The sequence below is a fragment of the Cnephaeus nilssonii genome (assembly GCF_951640355.1).
Source record: "Cnephaeus nilssonii genome assembly, chromosome: 22".
Classification (NCBI taxonomy): domain Eukaryota; kingdom Metazoa; phylum Chordata; class Mammalia; order Chiroptera; family Vespertilionidae; genus Cnephaeus; species Cnephaeus nilssonii.
The window spans coordinates 13,578,378-13,593,995 of NC_137093.1; the positions used below are offsets into that span (position 1 = coordinate 13,578,378).

Below are 15,618 nucleotides of genomic sequence, written 5' to 3' on the forward strand. Positions count from 1 at the left end.
ATTTGTGTTTTCCCAGCGCAGGTGCGATGTAGAACTGTATTTGTGTTTTCCCAGCGCAGATGCGATGTAGAACTGTATTTGTGTTTTCCCAGCGCAGGTGTGATGTAGAACTGTATTTGTGTTTTCCCAGCGCAGGTGTGATGTAGAACTGTATTTGTGTTTTCCCAGCGCAGGTGCGATGTAGAACTGTATTTGTGTTTTCCCAGCGCAGGTGTGATGTAGAACTGTATTTGTGTTTTCCCAGCGCAGGTGCGATGTAGAACTGTATTTGTGTTTTCCCAGCGCAGGTGTGATGTAGAACGCCTCCTGTTTGCACGGAGGAAGGGCCCGGGGCTGCCAGGTGTCCCGGGGACCGCACGATGCCAGGCCAGCTCACAGACGCTCGGAGGAGGGCGATGGCGCACAGGGCCCAGGCTCAGGGCTGTCGTCACCGTGTCCTGAACAAAGACCGTCCGGGCACCCACTCTGAACAGTGCCTGTGTCCAGATGACGCGCAGGGACGTTCCCACCTGGCGGGCGCTGCTGATTGGTTCCTTGGTAAGGAAACTGGATTACTTCGCAAACACGCAACCGAAAACATACTGAGATGGTTCCTTAAGCTTTCGTTTCCTTTATCTCAAAAACTGCACTTCTAGAAATCCACTCTACGAAAATGCTAAAGTATAACCCAAAAATGTTCCATGAAGAATGGTTTATAATAGTGAGAAAAATAGAAATAACCTCAACAGCCAACAAGAGAGTATCTAATAGAAAACTATGCTTCCACTTAGAATGATGACTCCACAGACAGCGCAGTCACTTGGAAAGAAGTTCTATGCAGCTAAGTGGGGAAAGAAGATTAAAATGACATATCCACTATGTTTAAAGTGATGTAAAAATGCAATATGAAAACAGAAATAATGTACCAAAGTGCAAAATGCAGCTTTATTAAGAATTATGCGTGTTTTCTCTCATTTATTCCACATTCTCTGAAATGTGGTTATCTTGCCTCCGTAATTTAGAAAGTATAAGAAAAAGCATTTCATAAACTATAGTGCTCTATACAAATGTCAAGCATTATCACTGAGAAGACATCTTGAACTTGCTTAGAACTGAGTAGAAAGAAGGTTAATTCCAGACGAACCGTGTCCTCCTGTCCCTGCAGGGACATGGGGATGTCTGGGGGAGGGGCTCCTCCCTCAGGGCTACACTGATGAGCTGAGCTTCATGGTGAGGGAGGCCCCCAGGCAGCCCCAGCTTGGGGGGAAGGTGCACCTCCAGGCACATCCGTCCCGACACTGCACCCACCCACCCCGGACGCACCGGGCACCGCCTGTGTGCTCTCCGCTGCCAGCATGGCCCGGCGGCAGGTGTGAGCCGGCACGTCTGATGCTGACGGTGCTGCTGGGACGTGGGTGCGGCCTCTAGCAAAGCACTCGGCGGGGGAGCCCCTTAGGAGGCGAGTCCAGGAAATCTGCTTTTTCCCAAACTCCCGCCTCTGAGATTCTTCTCCTCGCCAGCAATACCATAATGTTTGCTTGGAGGCAATACTGTTCATAATTCTGGTTTTTAAAGTCTTCATATTATTCTAAATATAATAGTTCACAGATGAAATTCTTGATCTAAGTCATGCCAGGAGCCTGAGGACATGATTGACAGACCTTTCTTTTATCTGCAGGAAAGATCGAACCCCTGGCCAGTGACTCCCACACCCATCAGCGGAAACGGGATCCTGGGACATCACCTGGACTCTCCTGCAGGGCACCCTCCTCTGGGAGGGGAGACCGCTCCTGAGAGGGTGTCTGCGCAGCACATACGCAGGCGTCCCGTGCTCCCCGTGCACCCGGGGGAGAAGCCAGATGACAAGCACGCCGTGTTAATTTCCAGGTTTGCTACCCAGGGGGAAGCTCCTGCTGGCCGAGGGCTGAACCACACACAGGAGCTCTGCCATGTCCAGTGAGTTTATGGGGTCCATGCCGCTCACGTCCACGCCACCTGCACCCAGCAGGCTGCCGGGAACACAGTATGTGCTCAGCAAACGCTTGTTGAACTGGATGGCAAAGGGCTTCTCCTCGCGGTGTGTCCTCTGGTGCTCAGCGAGGTGGGTGCTCCAGCTGAACGCTTCGCCGCACTCGTTACATTTAAACGGCTTCTCCCCAGAGTGGGTTTTCTGATGTTTGATGAGACAGTGATTCTGGCTGAACGCCCTGCCGCACTGGCCGCACTTATAGGGCTTCTCCCCCGTGTGGATCCGCTGGTGCACGATGAGGGACGACTGGCAGCTGAAGGCCTTCCAGCACCGGCTGCAGTCGAACGGCTTCTCCCCGGTGTGGACCCGCTGGTGCACGATGAGGTAGGAGTGGGAGCTGAAGGCCTTCCCGCACTCGTTGCACTTGAAGGGCTTCTCCCCGCTGTGGATCCGCTGGTGCACGACCAGGTAGGAGTGGCAGATGAAGCCCTTCCCGCAGTCGCCGCACTTGAAGGGCTTCTCTCCCGTGTGGATCCTCTGGTGGAGGGTGAGGCGTGAGCGGTTATTGAAGGCCTTGGCGCAGTCGCTGCATTTGAAGGGCTTGTCGCCGTTGTGGATTTTCTCGTGCACGGTCAGGGACGAGTGGCAAGTGAAGGCCTTCCCGCACGCGTCGCACTTGTATGGCTTCTCCCCCGTGTGGATCCTGTGGTGCCGGGTCAGGTGCGTCCTCTGGTTGAAGGCCTTGCCGCACTCGCCGCACTTGTAGGGCTTCTCCCCGGTGTGGACGCGGAGGTGCATGCTGAGCAGCGAGCTGCAGCTGAAGGCCTTCTCGCAGCCCGTGCACTTGTAGGGCCTCTCGCCGGTGTGCGTCCGGTGGTGCACGTTCAGCGACGAGTGACAGCTGAAGGCCTTCCCGCACTCGCCGCACAGGAAGGGCTTCTCCCCGGTGTGGATCCTCTGGTGCTCCACGAGGTTGGTCCTCCAGGTGAAGGCCTTGCCGCACTCGCCGCACCGGTAGGCTTTCTCCCGGGCGTGCCAGCGCTGGTGCAGGGTGAGGGACGAGCGCTGGCGGAAGGCTTTCCCGCACTGGCCACACGCGAAGAGACCCTCCCCGGCCCCCGCGCCCGGGTGCCCGTTGGCGGGGGGTTGCCTGTGTTCACTGGACTTGCAGCTGTTTCCCCCTGTGCTGGGTGACAGCCCCTGGTGCCGGGGGTCAGCCTCACCGGCCTGGCAGCTCTCGGAGTGCCTGTGAGGAGACTCTCCCTCGGCAGGAATGCGAGTTCCTGTGCTCTGCGGGGCGGGGACGGGGCACCGGAGGGGCAGTGCCTCCGCAGACGCCTCGTGTCCCCGCCGGCGCTCCTCTGCGGAAACCTCCCCACCGCCGGGGGGCGCGCACCTCCAGAGCACAGCCTCCCCTCTGGACAGAGCAGCCGCTGGGCCCTCCCAGGCCCACCCAGCGCCTGGACCGAGGCTGTGGAGACGGGACCTCCCCGGCCCCTCCACCATCGACGCCGGTGCCGGCTCTGCCCTGTGGATACCCTGCTGCTGACACAGCGCCTTCATCTCCTTCATCTCCGGCCTGGGCTCCCACTCTGTAAGAAGCGGAAATGCAGTTTTCTGTAAGCGGGCGAGGTGTGGACTGGCACTCAGACTTGAGATCTGGCCTGGAGGTGCAGGTAAGCACAGAAAAGAGAGCAGAGACCGGCAGAGGGCGCTCAAGAGCAGAGGTGGGAGGGGCACATGCAGGGTGAGACAGGCAAGCAAGCTGGTAAGAAGGGCAGAGAGAAACAGGGAAAGGAGCCCCCGAAGGGAATTCCAGAAAGAGCCAGGGGGTCAGGGGCTCATGGATATGATTCACTTTTTAAAAAAAATATTTTGTTGTTGATTTCAGAGAGGAAGGGAGAGGGAGAGAGAGAGACAAACATCAATGATGAGAGAGAATCATTGATCGGCTGCCTCCTGTACACCCCCCACTGGGGATCAAACCCGCAACCTGGGCATGAGCCCTTGACCGGAATCGAACTGGGGACCTTTCAGTCCACAGGCTGACGCTCCATCCACTGAGCCAACCAGCTAGGGCTACGATTCACTTATTGAAATATCTACTGAGAGACTGTTGTGTGTCAGAACCAGGTCAGTGCTGGCTGGGATAAATGAAAGTCCAAAAACCATAAATTTACAATGTCCCACCCTGGCCAGTTGGTTAGAGTCTCATCCCAATATGCCAAGGCTGTGGGTTCGATCTCTGGTCAGGCACATATAAGAAGCAACCAATGAATGCATCAATAAGTGGAACCACAGCCCGGCTGGCGTGGCTCAGTGGTTGAGTGTTGACCTATGAACCAGGGGGTCACAGTTCAATTCCCGGTCAGGGCACATGCCCGGGTTGCGGGCTCAATCCCCAGTGTGGGGTGTGCAGGAGGCAGCCGATCAATAATTCTCTCTCATCATTGATGTTTCCATCTCCCTTCCTCTCTGAAATCATTAGTGGAGCCGAAACCGGTTTGGCTCAGTGGATAGAGCGTCGGTCTGCGGACTGAAAGGTCCCAGGTTCGATTCGGGTCAAGGGCATGTACAATGGTTGCGGGCACATCCCCAGTAGGGTGTGTGCAGGAGGCAGTTGGTCGATGTTTCTCTCTCATCGATGTTTCTAGCTCTCTATCCCTCTCCCTTCCTCTCTGTAAAAAATCAATAAAATATATATTTTAAAAAATAATAATAATAATTAGTGGAACAATAAGTTGATGTTTCTCTCTCAAGTTAATAAATTAAAAAAAGAGACTCATTTACTTCATACCCTATTTAAAAAAAAATTAAATGTCCCTTGTTCCAGAGGGGAAAAAGAACTCCCCCACCCCTCCCTCTCTGAAATCAATAAAAATATTTTTTAAAAATATATTTTATTGATTTTTTACAGAGAGGAAGGGAGAGGGATAGTTAGAAACATTGATGAGAGAGAAACATCAACCAGCTGCCTTTGGTCCGCAGGCTGATGCTCTATCCACTGAGCCAAACCGGTTAGGGCAATAAAAATATTTTTTTTAAAAAAGAAAAATTACTTCTGTCTCCTGCCAACAGAAGGCAGATGTCTTTGCCTGTTTCTTGCTATGTTCCCAGCACCGTGTCTGGGAAGGGAAGAGGAAGGGTTCTAGAAGGGGCACTGAGCAGGTGCAGACGGAGCTGGGGCAGTGGACTGTGGAAGGAAAAGGGCTGTGATGGGAGGGGTGCTGGGGGCGGGCGGGGGCTCCACATCCTTCCATTGCACCCCCCTCTCACCTGGACGAGCCCCTCCCAGGACTTCTCCGGGCACCTGCCACGGCTCTTCGCCTCGTTCCAGATGGGAGATCACTTCTGGCTTACAGACCGGAGGCCCTGCTTGTGGGGAGGAAGGGCATGGCTGTGTGCTGCAGCTCTCTCTCCAGAACCACAGAACCAGCGATGGGGCAGGAGAGCCCCCGGAACAGCACGAGCTGGCACTGAGAGGTGTGTGCCTCCCCGAGGACGGGGGTCCCAGAATGGGAACCCAAGTGAGGCATGCATTCTGAGGAGCCCATGGGTATTCCTCCCCGCCCATCTCCCTTGGAAAGCTCCGGGGCAGGTCGGGCTTCCAGGACGCTATCCTCCCTCTCCCTCTCCTTCTGGCTCCCCTTGTGTCCAGCCAGCCACACCTCCAGGCAAGGATGCCAGCAGCACCACAGAGACCACAACCCCCACCCCAGGCTGGTGCTGAGGGGGACTCAGTCACACCTGTGGTGTGGCACAATGCCCAGACCACAGACTCCGAGCCTCGGGGAGCCTCTTACCCAGGGCCAGAAGGTTCTGGTAGTTCTCCAGCATCACGTCCCGGTACAGGGCCCTCTGAGGCGAGTCCAGCTGGCCCCACTCCTCCTGGGTGAAGTCTACGGCCACATCCTTGAAAGTCACCGATTCCTGGGATGACACACATTCTCAGTCACCGGGGAGGGAGTGATTCCCATTGGGAATTAGGGTTAACCTCGGTGACCTGCTCCCAAGCGTGGAAGGTTGTGCTCAGACATCATCTGTCATACAGTCCCACGTACACACCACAGCTGGGCCAGGAATCACCATCTGGACCCGAAGGGCCCGGCTAACTGGGCAGCCCCTGTGCCTGCCACGCTGGACAGAAAGCTGCTGTGAAGTTTGGGTAAGAATGTCAAACTTAGCCCTAGCCGGTTTGGCTCAGTGGATAGAGCGTCAGTCTGTGAACTGAAGGGTCCCAGGTTCGATTCTGGTCAAGGGCACATGCCTGGGTCGCGGGCTCGATCCCCAGTGGGGGACTTGGCAGGAGGCAGCCGATCAATGATTCTCTCTCCCTCTTCCTTCCTCTCTGAAATTCATAAAAACATATTTTAAAAAATAATGTCAAACTTAGAGAACTTGAAGAACCCAGAAACCCTGTGCAAATCTCACCACTGCCAAAGGCCCTGACCCTAAGGAAGCAAACCCTGTGCTTACCAGCAAGTTCTGAGCCTGAGAGACCAAAGGAGCCATTCCGAGTCCTTTCTGCCCGCCCCTCCCTACTTCCTCCTGAACTCCGCTCCCCAGCCCTCCCAGGCCTGACTCCTGGCCCATCCCTCCTCCAAAGCCGGCCACTGAATGCAGGGTAACCCCTCCACCCACTGGTCACTCTGGTTCCCAGTGTCACAAATGCCCCTAATGACTCTACCAGTACTCAGGCCCTCAAATCCTAGGCTCCTCTCCCGCCCTTGAGCCTCCAGGCTGTGGCCCCTAACAGTCTCCACACTCATGCTCCACCTCTCCACCCCATCCCCCCACCACAATAAGCTCTCAAGGCCGCCAGAGCTCTGCCCTCAGGCAGCAAGGGTGAGCAGCTGCTTTCTAAGCAGCCTCAGACTAACTGCTCTTTTTCAAGATGCTGGTGCCTTGGCTGCCTGGCTTAACTGCAGCTGGGATGTAGTTACGTAAAACGTAAGCGCGAAGAATAAACCAAGGGAGGGAAGTCTGGTTCCCCCTTGTAAGCCTTTGCTGGGGTGTCTGGTGTGGGGCCACGCTCCCAGGGGCCACCCAGACTCCTCGAGAAGCTCTGGGCCCACATCAGCACCCCAAGTCAGGCGAGGGGCGCAGACTGTCAGCCTTGAGAAGAGGCCTCACGCCTACCAGGTAGTCAGCAAAAGTGGGGACCCCCTCTGGGGTCACAGGAGTTTGACCTTTAGATCTAAAAGTGGCTTATACTTTTTACCTTATTTGTTGATTTTAGAAAGAGAGGTGATGGGGGGGGGGGGGGGGGAGAAATATTGATTGGCTGTTCCACTTACGCATTCGTTGGTTGCTTTCTTGTATGTGCCCTGACAGGGACTGAACCCACAACCTTGACGTATCAGGACGATGCTCTAACCATTGAGCTCCATGGCCAGGGCAGAATACATATTCTTTTCAAGTGCACACAGAACATTTACCAAGATAAACCACATTCTGGGCAATAAAATAGGTCTTAGTACATTTGAAAGAATTCAAATTATACAAAGTTCCTTTTCTGCTGAAACCGGTTTGGCTCAGTGGATAGAGCGTCGGCCTGCGGACTGAAAGGTCCCAGGTTCGATTCCGGTCAAGGGCATGTACCTTGGTTGCGGGCACATCCCCAGTAGGGGGTGTGCAGGAGGCAGCTGATCGATGTTTCTCTCTCATCGATGTTTCTAACTCTATCCCTCTCCCTTCCTCTCTGTAAAAAAAATCAATAAAATATATTTTTTTAAAAAGAACAAAAGTTCCTTTTCTGACTACCAAAGAATGAAATTAGAAATCCATAATAGAAAGACATTGGGAAAATCCCCCAAATGTTTGGAAATTAACACGCTACTAAAAAATGCATAGCTGAAGAAATCACAACTATTTTGAACTAACAATGAAAATGCAACATAAAATTTGTGGGATGTACCTAAGGCAGTGCTTACTAAGGGGGAAATTTCTAGCAATGAATGCTGTATGCGGAGAGAAGAGTGTCAAATCAATATCCAAGATTCAACCTTAAGAAATCAGCACAGCCCTGACCGGTTTGGCTCAGTGGATAGAGCATCGAACCTTCGGACTGAAGGGTCCTGGGTTCGATTCCGGTCAAGGGCATGTACCTTGGTTGCGGGCACATCCCCAGTGGGGGTTGTGCAGGAGGCAGCTGATCGATGTTTCTCTCTATCCCTTTCTCTCTCATCGATGTTTCTAACTCTCTATCCCTTTCCCTTCCTCTCTGTAAAAAATCAAAATATATTTTTAAAAAACCAGCCTAAAGGAAGGAAATAATGAGGATCAGAAATCAACAAAAGGAGAACCAAGATGGCGGCATATGTACTCATGGCCTCCCACAACCACATCAAAATGACAACTGTAAAATACAGAACCACCATCATCCAGAACCGCCTGGAAGCTGGCTGAGTGGAGGTCCTACAACTAGAGAAGGAAAGAAGCAAGCACAGAGACGGGTGGGAGGGCTGAGGCGCAGAATGAGCTGGTCCGGCACCACGTGTGGTGGTTTTTAATCAGGAGGGAGATCGTATCTGCGGAGGCCGCCCGTGAGGAGCAAGGGGCCCCAGATCCCCAGCCCAGGGCCCCAGAGCTGGGAAGAGAAGTCCCTATAACTTTGGGCAGTAAAACCCAGCAGGGATATGGCTGAGTGACATGGAGGCTGCTACAATCCCAGTGTCCCTCTTAAAGGGACAGCACACAAACTTACCCAGTCCCACTTCTTCCAAGCTCCAGCAGCGGGGGACCCCTGTGAGCACCCCAGATACATACAAGGAGGAACTGGACTGTCCTGGCTCAGGCTTCAGACTTTGCTAAAATCTCCCAAACAAGCTGCAGCTGGTGACAGCGTGCCCCAAACCTACCAATAAAAGCCCCACGACCAGCACTAGCACCAGCCTGCCTTGCTTCACAGCCGGGCCTCGCCTCCTGCATAGCAGCTCTCCCACTGTCTTTGCAGCTGGACCTCACAGCCAATTGGTCTGGAGGTCAACTCCTCCCAGAGACACCAACAGCAATCAAGGCTCAACTATAAGACTATGCACACAGCACACACAGCCCACACAGGTGCACACCTAGAGTGCCCAGCTCAGGAGACGGGAGGCTGAGGCAAAAAGCTAAAGGAGTTCATCACCACCACACCAGTATTATATGAAATGCTGAAGGGTATTATTGAAGGAGAGAGGAAGAGGAGGAGAAGGAGGAGGAAGAGGGATAAAAAATATGAACAATAAAATGGCAACAAACATATCTATCAACAATAATCTAAAAATCAAAATAAACGAACAAGAAATCTAATGAACAAAATAAATTGGTGAATAAAACAGAATCAGAGGCATGGAAGCATAGAACAGACTGATGAAACTCAGAGAGAAGGGGAGTGGAAAGAGATTAACCAAAGATCTTACCTATGGACACAGTAAGGGGTGAAGGCCTGGGGTGGGGTGGGGTGGGAACCGGGTAGAAGGGGGAGTGTGTGTGTGTGTGTGTGTGTGTGTGTGTGTGTGTGTGTGTCAGGGGAGGACACCTGTAATACTATCAACAATAAAGATTAAAAGAAAAAAAAGAAATCAAGATAGCTTTTTTTCCAAAGATAGCTTTTTAAAAAAAAAATTAGATTTTTTTAAAAAATGTTTTTATTGATTTTAGAGGGACAGGAAGGCAGAGAAAGAGAGAGATGGAAACTTAGAGACATGGATCGGCTGCTTCCTGCATGCCCCTACTGGGGCTAGAGCTCACAGCCCCGGGCATGTGCCCTGACCGGGAATTGAACTGTCGACCTCTTGGTGCATGGACTGACACTCAATCATTGAGCCACACCAGCCAGACAAAGGATAGCTTTTTGAAAAAATCAATAACATTGAAGCAGAAGGAAGGAGCAAACGGGCAGAAACACAGCTCCAGAGACCTCAGAATGTAGCGCTGCCCTGACCCGTTTGGCTCAGTGGATAGAGCGTCGGCCTGCAGACTGAAGGGTCCCAGGTTCGATTCCGGTCAAGGGCATGTACCTTGGTTGCGGGCACGTTCCCAGTAGGGGGTGTGCAAGAGGCAGCTGATGGATGTTTCTCTCTCATCGATGTTTCTAACTCTCTATCCCTTTCCCTTCCTCTCTGTTTTTTAATATATTTTATTGATTTTTTTTACAGAGAGGAAGGGAGAGGGACAGAGAGTTAGAAACATCGATGACAGAGAAACATCGATCAGCTGCCTCCTGTACAACCCCTACTGGGTATGTGCCCACAACCAAGGTTCATGCCCCTGACCGGGAGTCTGCAGACCGACGCTCTATCCACTGAGCCAAACCGGTTAGGGCCCTTCCTCTCTGTAAAAAAATCAATAAAAATACCACCATCCAGAGCTGAAAAGTCAGTGCCGACATGTACACATAAGGAACTGGTGGACATTGAAATTGGGTCTCAAAAGAACTGTTGGTCCAGAAAGAAACTCACTACAGACTGATTCATTTGCCTGTCAGCATAACTATTATTGCTCGTCTCACATTCGGTTCTTATAAGTATATTTCTAGTATCACATGATCTCACTCATCTAGGGGAAATGATGAACAACATAGACTGAAGAACAAGAACAGAACCAGAAACAAGGAGGCATCGATCAGACTGTCGGGCCTCAGAGGGAGGGTAGGGGAGGGTGGGGGGAGGGGGGAGAGATCAACCAAAGGACTTGTGTGCATGCATATGAGCCTAACCAATGGTTAAGGACAACAGGGGGGTGGGGCATCCGTGGGGAGGGGTGTGGGATGGGAATGGGGGGATGAGGACAAATATGTGACACCTTAATCAATAAAGAAATTTAAAAAAATCAATAAAAATTAAAAAAAGAATGTAGTGCTGATGAGTGGGGGCTGTCAGAGGCCACAGGGCTTTAGTGTGGGGCTGTCAATGAGAAGAGTAGGGTACAATCTGGGCCTCGCACAAGCCCTTCTTGGGAGGGGGAATTCCCAACCCACTGGGAGAAGACCATGCCAGGTGCGTCTTCATTCTGCGGGACAGGAAACAAAAAGCCCAGGGCATCTATGGAAATCAACGCACACGTGATGACCAAACTAGCGGGGCAGGCGGAATGGACCCCGAGGATGTCCCAGGACAGCAGAGCACCTGATGGTGAGTGTGAGGGAGACTGCTGGACAGGAGCACTCGGGAGAGGGCCAGTTACTCGTGGATCTAAGAAGCTGGTATTTTAAGAATCACTCCTATGCACAAGGGCATTACCTCGAGGTAGTCACTCACATGCATGTACACACACACGCACATGTCGCACTTTGCTAAATCATCTGAAGATGCAGATACCATGACATCTCAGCCTACATTTTTCGGCTTGTATCTCCCAAGGAACTTCTCTTAAAAGAAAAAAAAATTCCCCTTTATTGATTTTTAGAGAGGAAAAGAGAGGGATAGAGAGAGAGAAACACCATCAATTCACTACCTCCTGTACGCGCCCCCAATGGGACTGAGCCTGCAACCCAGGCATGTGCCCTGACCGGGAACTCAACCAGTGACCTCTTGGTTAATGGGTTAACGCTTAACCACTGAGCCACATCAGCCTGGCATCTCCTAAGGATATTCTTTTACACAATCACAGTGCCATCATCACACCCCGAAAATTTAATATTGATACAATATGACCTAAGATACAATCCATTTTCAAATTTCCTCAACTGTCCCAAACTGCCTTTGACGGAATTTTTGGATCTGTGAGGCATTGAGAATCATGAATTGCATTTGATTGTCATGTCTCTTGAGTATTTTACAGAATTACAGAACATTCTAACACATTACGGAAGCTGGGCACATCTCACAGTACGTGTTTAATGGCTATTTCTAGCTGTCTGGAATCTTTCAAGTGGGAGGTTAACAGAATCACAAAATCCTAAAAAAGTCAATCCTCTAGCCCAGTGGTCGGCAAATTCATGAGTCCACAGAGCCAAATGTCAACAGTACAACGATTGAAATTTCTTTTGAGAGCCCAATTTTTTAAACTTCTTCTAACGCCACTTCTTCAAAATAGACTCGCCCAGGCCGTGGTATTTTGTGGAAGAGCCACACTCAAGGGGCCAAAGAGCCGCATGTGGCTCGCGAGCCGCAGTGTGCCGACCACGGCTCTAGCCTTTTCACTACCCCACACTCTCCTTATCAACCGTATCCAATACTATGATGGGTAGGAGTAGTGTAGGTGGTAGAACAAAACCCTAAGTCTCTAAAGAAGGATTTGGGTCCTGCTTAGCTGCAGAAGTGGCCCCAGAGCCAATTCCTTGCTGAGCCCCCAGATCCTCTCAAACTCCACGTTTTACATGAAGGCCCCGTATCAAGGGCCCAGTGTAGAGGAAAAGCACACAGGGACATACCCCCTCCCATCACTCTCACCCCAGCACTGCAACACTGTCCCACACCAGATTCCATACCAGAAAACCCCCCCAAACAGGTCCAGCCATCACCAACCTCGCCTGGGTCTTCATGTGGAGACGAGCAAAGTGATCTCGTGTGACCTACTTGCTGGAGCTCTGCTAAAACCACTCTGTGGAGCTCCTGGCACAGTGTGGGCGTGCAGGTCCTGGGCACTGACCCACCCACTGGACTGAATTGGGCTGGAAGGCACACTCATCTTGAGGGCACCCCTGGGGCATCACCCGGAACTGTTCCCAAGCCCAGAGCTTCCTGAAGAAAGCTGCCAACCCTCTTCATAAAGAACAAGATGTTAAAAAAAAAGGAAAAAAAAAGACGACCAGCCTTAGCTAGTTTGGCTTAATGGATGGATAGAGTGTGGGCCTGCGGACTGAAGGGTCCCGGTCAAGGGCACGTGCCTGGGTTGTGGGCTCAATCCCCAGTGTGGGGCATGCAGGAGGCAGCCAATCAATGATTCTCATCATTAATGTTTCTCTCTCTCCCGCTCTCTTCCTCTCTGAGATCAATACAAATATATTTAAAAAAAAAAACAACACACAAGATGTTCAGAAGTAAGAAAAGACAGCCACTCACCTCGGACCTGGCTTCCAGGGGACCCTGACCCCATGTATCCTCTGGATTCTCTTTGAGAAGAGCAAGGTCCGGAGATGACAGAGCTGGGAAGGAGAAATGAGCAACGGGCTGGTCAGTCCTAGCCCTCAGGTGCACGGACTGAGCTAAAAACCACTCCACACCTGGCACCCAGCAGAATCAGAGGAGTCAGGGAGCAGGTGGGTGGGGATCGAGCCCCGGTATGTGGCATAATCTGACACAGAATGAGGGGTTAATTCTGAATTCTGCCCCCTCAGTGTCAGACACTCCCATTAAGAAGGAAAACATTGCCATTTCCTCCCACTCATCAGCACGCTCCGGGCAGCGGGAACGAATGGTTGGGCACGGTAGAGGCAGAAGGCAGACTCTGCTGGTGCTCTGGGAAACCAGCCCGACCTCTCTGTCAGCCTCCTCAACCGCAAACCCACAGACCCACGGACTGAAAGGGCCCACTGTACCTGTCTCCGGGGGCTTCGGGGCAGGGGTCTCCATAGCGGCCCTGGGTAGCGTCCCCCGGAGGCGTGGGCAGCTCTGCAGCCACCTGGGCCCCAGGCCCGGCCCAGAGGAGCGGGTCCTGCTCCTGGGGCTCACGCACTCCCGGCTGCACGGTCACACAGGCCCTGGGCTCCGCCGAGGTCGGGGCCTGGCAGGCTTAGCAGGAGCCCCGCGGCCCAGGCTGCGCTCACACCCCATCGCCGCGCCACACTCCTCCCGGGAGGCGCGCGGGGCCAGGCAGGCCTGGGGCTCAGCCACCTGGAGACAGTGGGCGCGGAGCGGGGCCGGCAGACGGACCCCGGGGCAGATGGACAGATAGACCGACGGACGGACGGATACGCGAGAGAGCCAACCTGCCTCCCACAAAAGGCCAACGACCACCACAAAGGAGCAGCCTGGCGTCCGCCGTGGGAAAGTGCGCCTGCGCGGACCGGACGCGAACTACAGTTCCCCGGAACCTTTGTACCACGAAGACAGCGCACTCCATTTCCCAGAGGGCCTCGGGGCACCAGAGTAGCCCTGACGTCCGGACTCCGGCAAGTGTGTAGCACATCTTTCTGGGAAATGTAGTTCCGGGGCCTGAAACCATGCGCCCTGGCCCCGCCCCACTCACCGCCCTCCATTGCTGTGGCCGTTTCTTGTGTTCCCCGGAGGCATGGGCAGATCTGCAATCACCTGGGCCCCAGGTCAGACCCAGAGGAGCGGGTCCTGCTACGGGGGCTCAGGAACAGCACCCTACAGGGAAGGCCCGCGGGGTCGCACACGCACTCCCGGCTGCACAGTCACACTGGCCCTGCGCTTCGCCGAGGTGCGGGCCAGGCAGCTCAGCAGGAGCCTCGCACCCCTGACTATGCTCACATCCCACCACCACGCCCCACGCAACCCGTCGCACACTCCTCTTGTGCACCAAGCGCCGGGCCTATGGCTCAGCCACCTGGAGCCAGCGGGCGTGGAGTGCGGCCAGCAGAGAGGCCCCGGGGCGGACGAACAGACCGAACGGACTGCTTCCCCACAAAAGCAGCAGCCACAAAGGAACAGGGCGGCGGTCGCCACGGAAAAGTGTGCCGGCACAGACCCGACGCAAACTACTGCCCCCGGGAGCCTTTGCGCTTCGCTCTCGGCCGACTCCGTTTCCCAGAGGGCGTTGGAGTGCCGGAGCTGCTCTGACGTCTCGACCCTGTAGCGCCTTCTGGGAAATGTAAGTTTCGGTGTCGGAAACCATGAGCTCTGGTCCCGCCCCCAATTGGAGGGGTTCCTAGAGAAAGGTGCCCTGAAAGTGGAATTGTCCTTTGTGTGTGTGTGGCTTTCCTATCAGTGTCGGCTCTTGCCCACCCCATCTTTTTTTTCTTTTTCTTTTCTAATATGTACTTTATTGATTTTTTACAGAAAGGAAGGGAGAGGGATAGAGAGTTAGAAACATCAATGAGAGACATCGGTCAGCTGCCTCCTGCACGCCCCCCACTGGGGATGTGTCCGCAACCAAGGTACATGCCCTTGACCGGAATAGAACCTGGGACCCTTCAGTCCGCAGCCCGACACTCTATCCACTGAGCCAAACCGGTTAGGGCGGCCCACCTCCATCTTTGCAGGAATGTCTCAGGTCCCCCCTCCCTTAGGACGCTAGAGGTGGTGAGTGGGGCTATCAATGGTGTTTTCTAGGGATCCTGCCCGTTCTGGAGAGAGGTACTTTGGAACCCCCCTATGGGGGGAGGTGCTGGAGGAGGAGGAGTTAAAGCTCCAGCTCTTCTCTCAACCAGGTGCCTCCGAGCTCGCTCTCTCTCTAATCAATAAATAAACATTTAAAAGACAGGCCATCTGCAGCTCAGCATCCAGACAGCAGAGCATTCCAGAATAGATAGACCTGCTCTTTAGGTTTTAGGCCCCTGCCACTGCATATCCTCTCAGCCTCTGTCACCTCTACTGCCCTTATCATCTCCTGGCCAGCAGTCTCATTCTGGGATCTGAGAGGTGGGAACACAGGCGAGGCAACAGCGGTTGCAAGAGGTAAGATAGGAGGGACTCGCCCAGAACTGAATCCTGAGTAATGGCTCAAGCCAGAGTTTCTGGCTTAGTCAGCTGAGGCCCTGCTATATGGCCTGTACTTTGGGAACCCAAAGGACACAGTAGCCTTCCCTTCTTCTTTTTTTAAAAAAATATTTTTTTATTGAT

General features: G+C 53.2%; 1 protein-coding gene across 2 annotated transcripts; it reads right to left on the reverse strand.

Moving 5' to 3' along the window:
- Nucleotides 1–1,426: 1,426 nt before the first annotated feature.
- Nucleotides 1,427–14,294, reverse strand: ZNF74 (zinc finger protein 74). Of its 2 annotated transcripts, none has more exons than XM_079762579.1 (5): nucleotides 13,413–14,294; nucleotides 12,937–13,019; nucleotides 5,752–5,878; nucleotides 5,225–5,320; nucleotides 1,427–3,540 (listed from the first exon to the last, which is right to left on the reverse strand). In XM_079762579.1, exons 1-5 carry the CDS (start codon nucleotides 13,444–13,446, stop codon nucleotides 1,856–1,858), a joined length of 2,025 nt encoding a protein of 674 aa, XP_079618705.1. In that variant the 5' UTR covers nucleotides 13,447–14,294; the 3' UTR covers nucleotides 1,427–1,855. The 2 variants fall into 2 exon arrangements, with proteins under 2 accessions (XP_079618705.1, XP_079618704.1); XM_079762578.1 differs by having other exon boundaries at nucleotides 5,225–5,323.
- Between the last annotated feature and the right edge of the window lie 1,324 nt (nucleotides 14,295–15,618).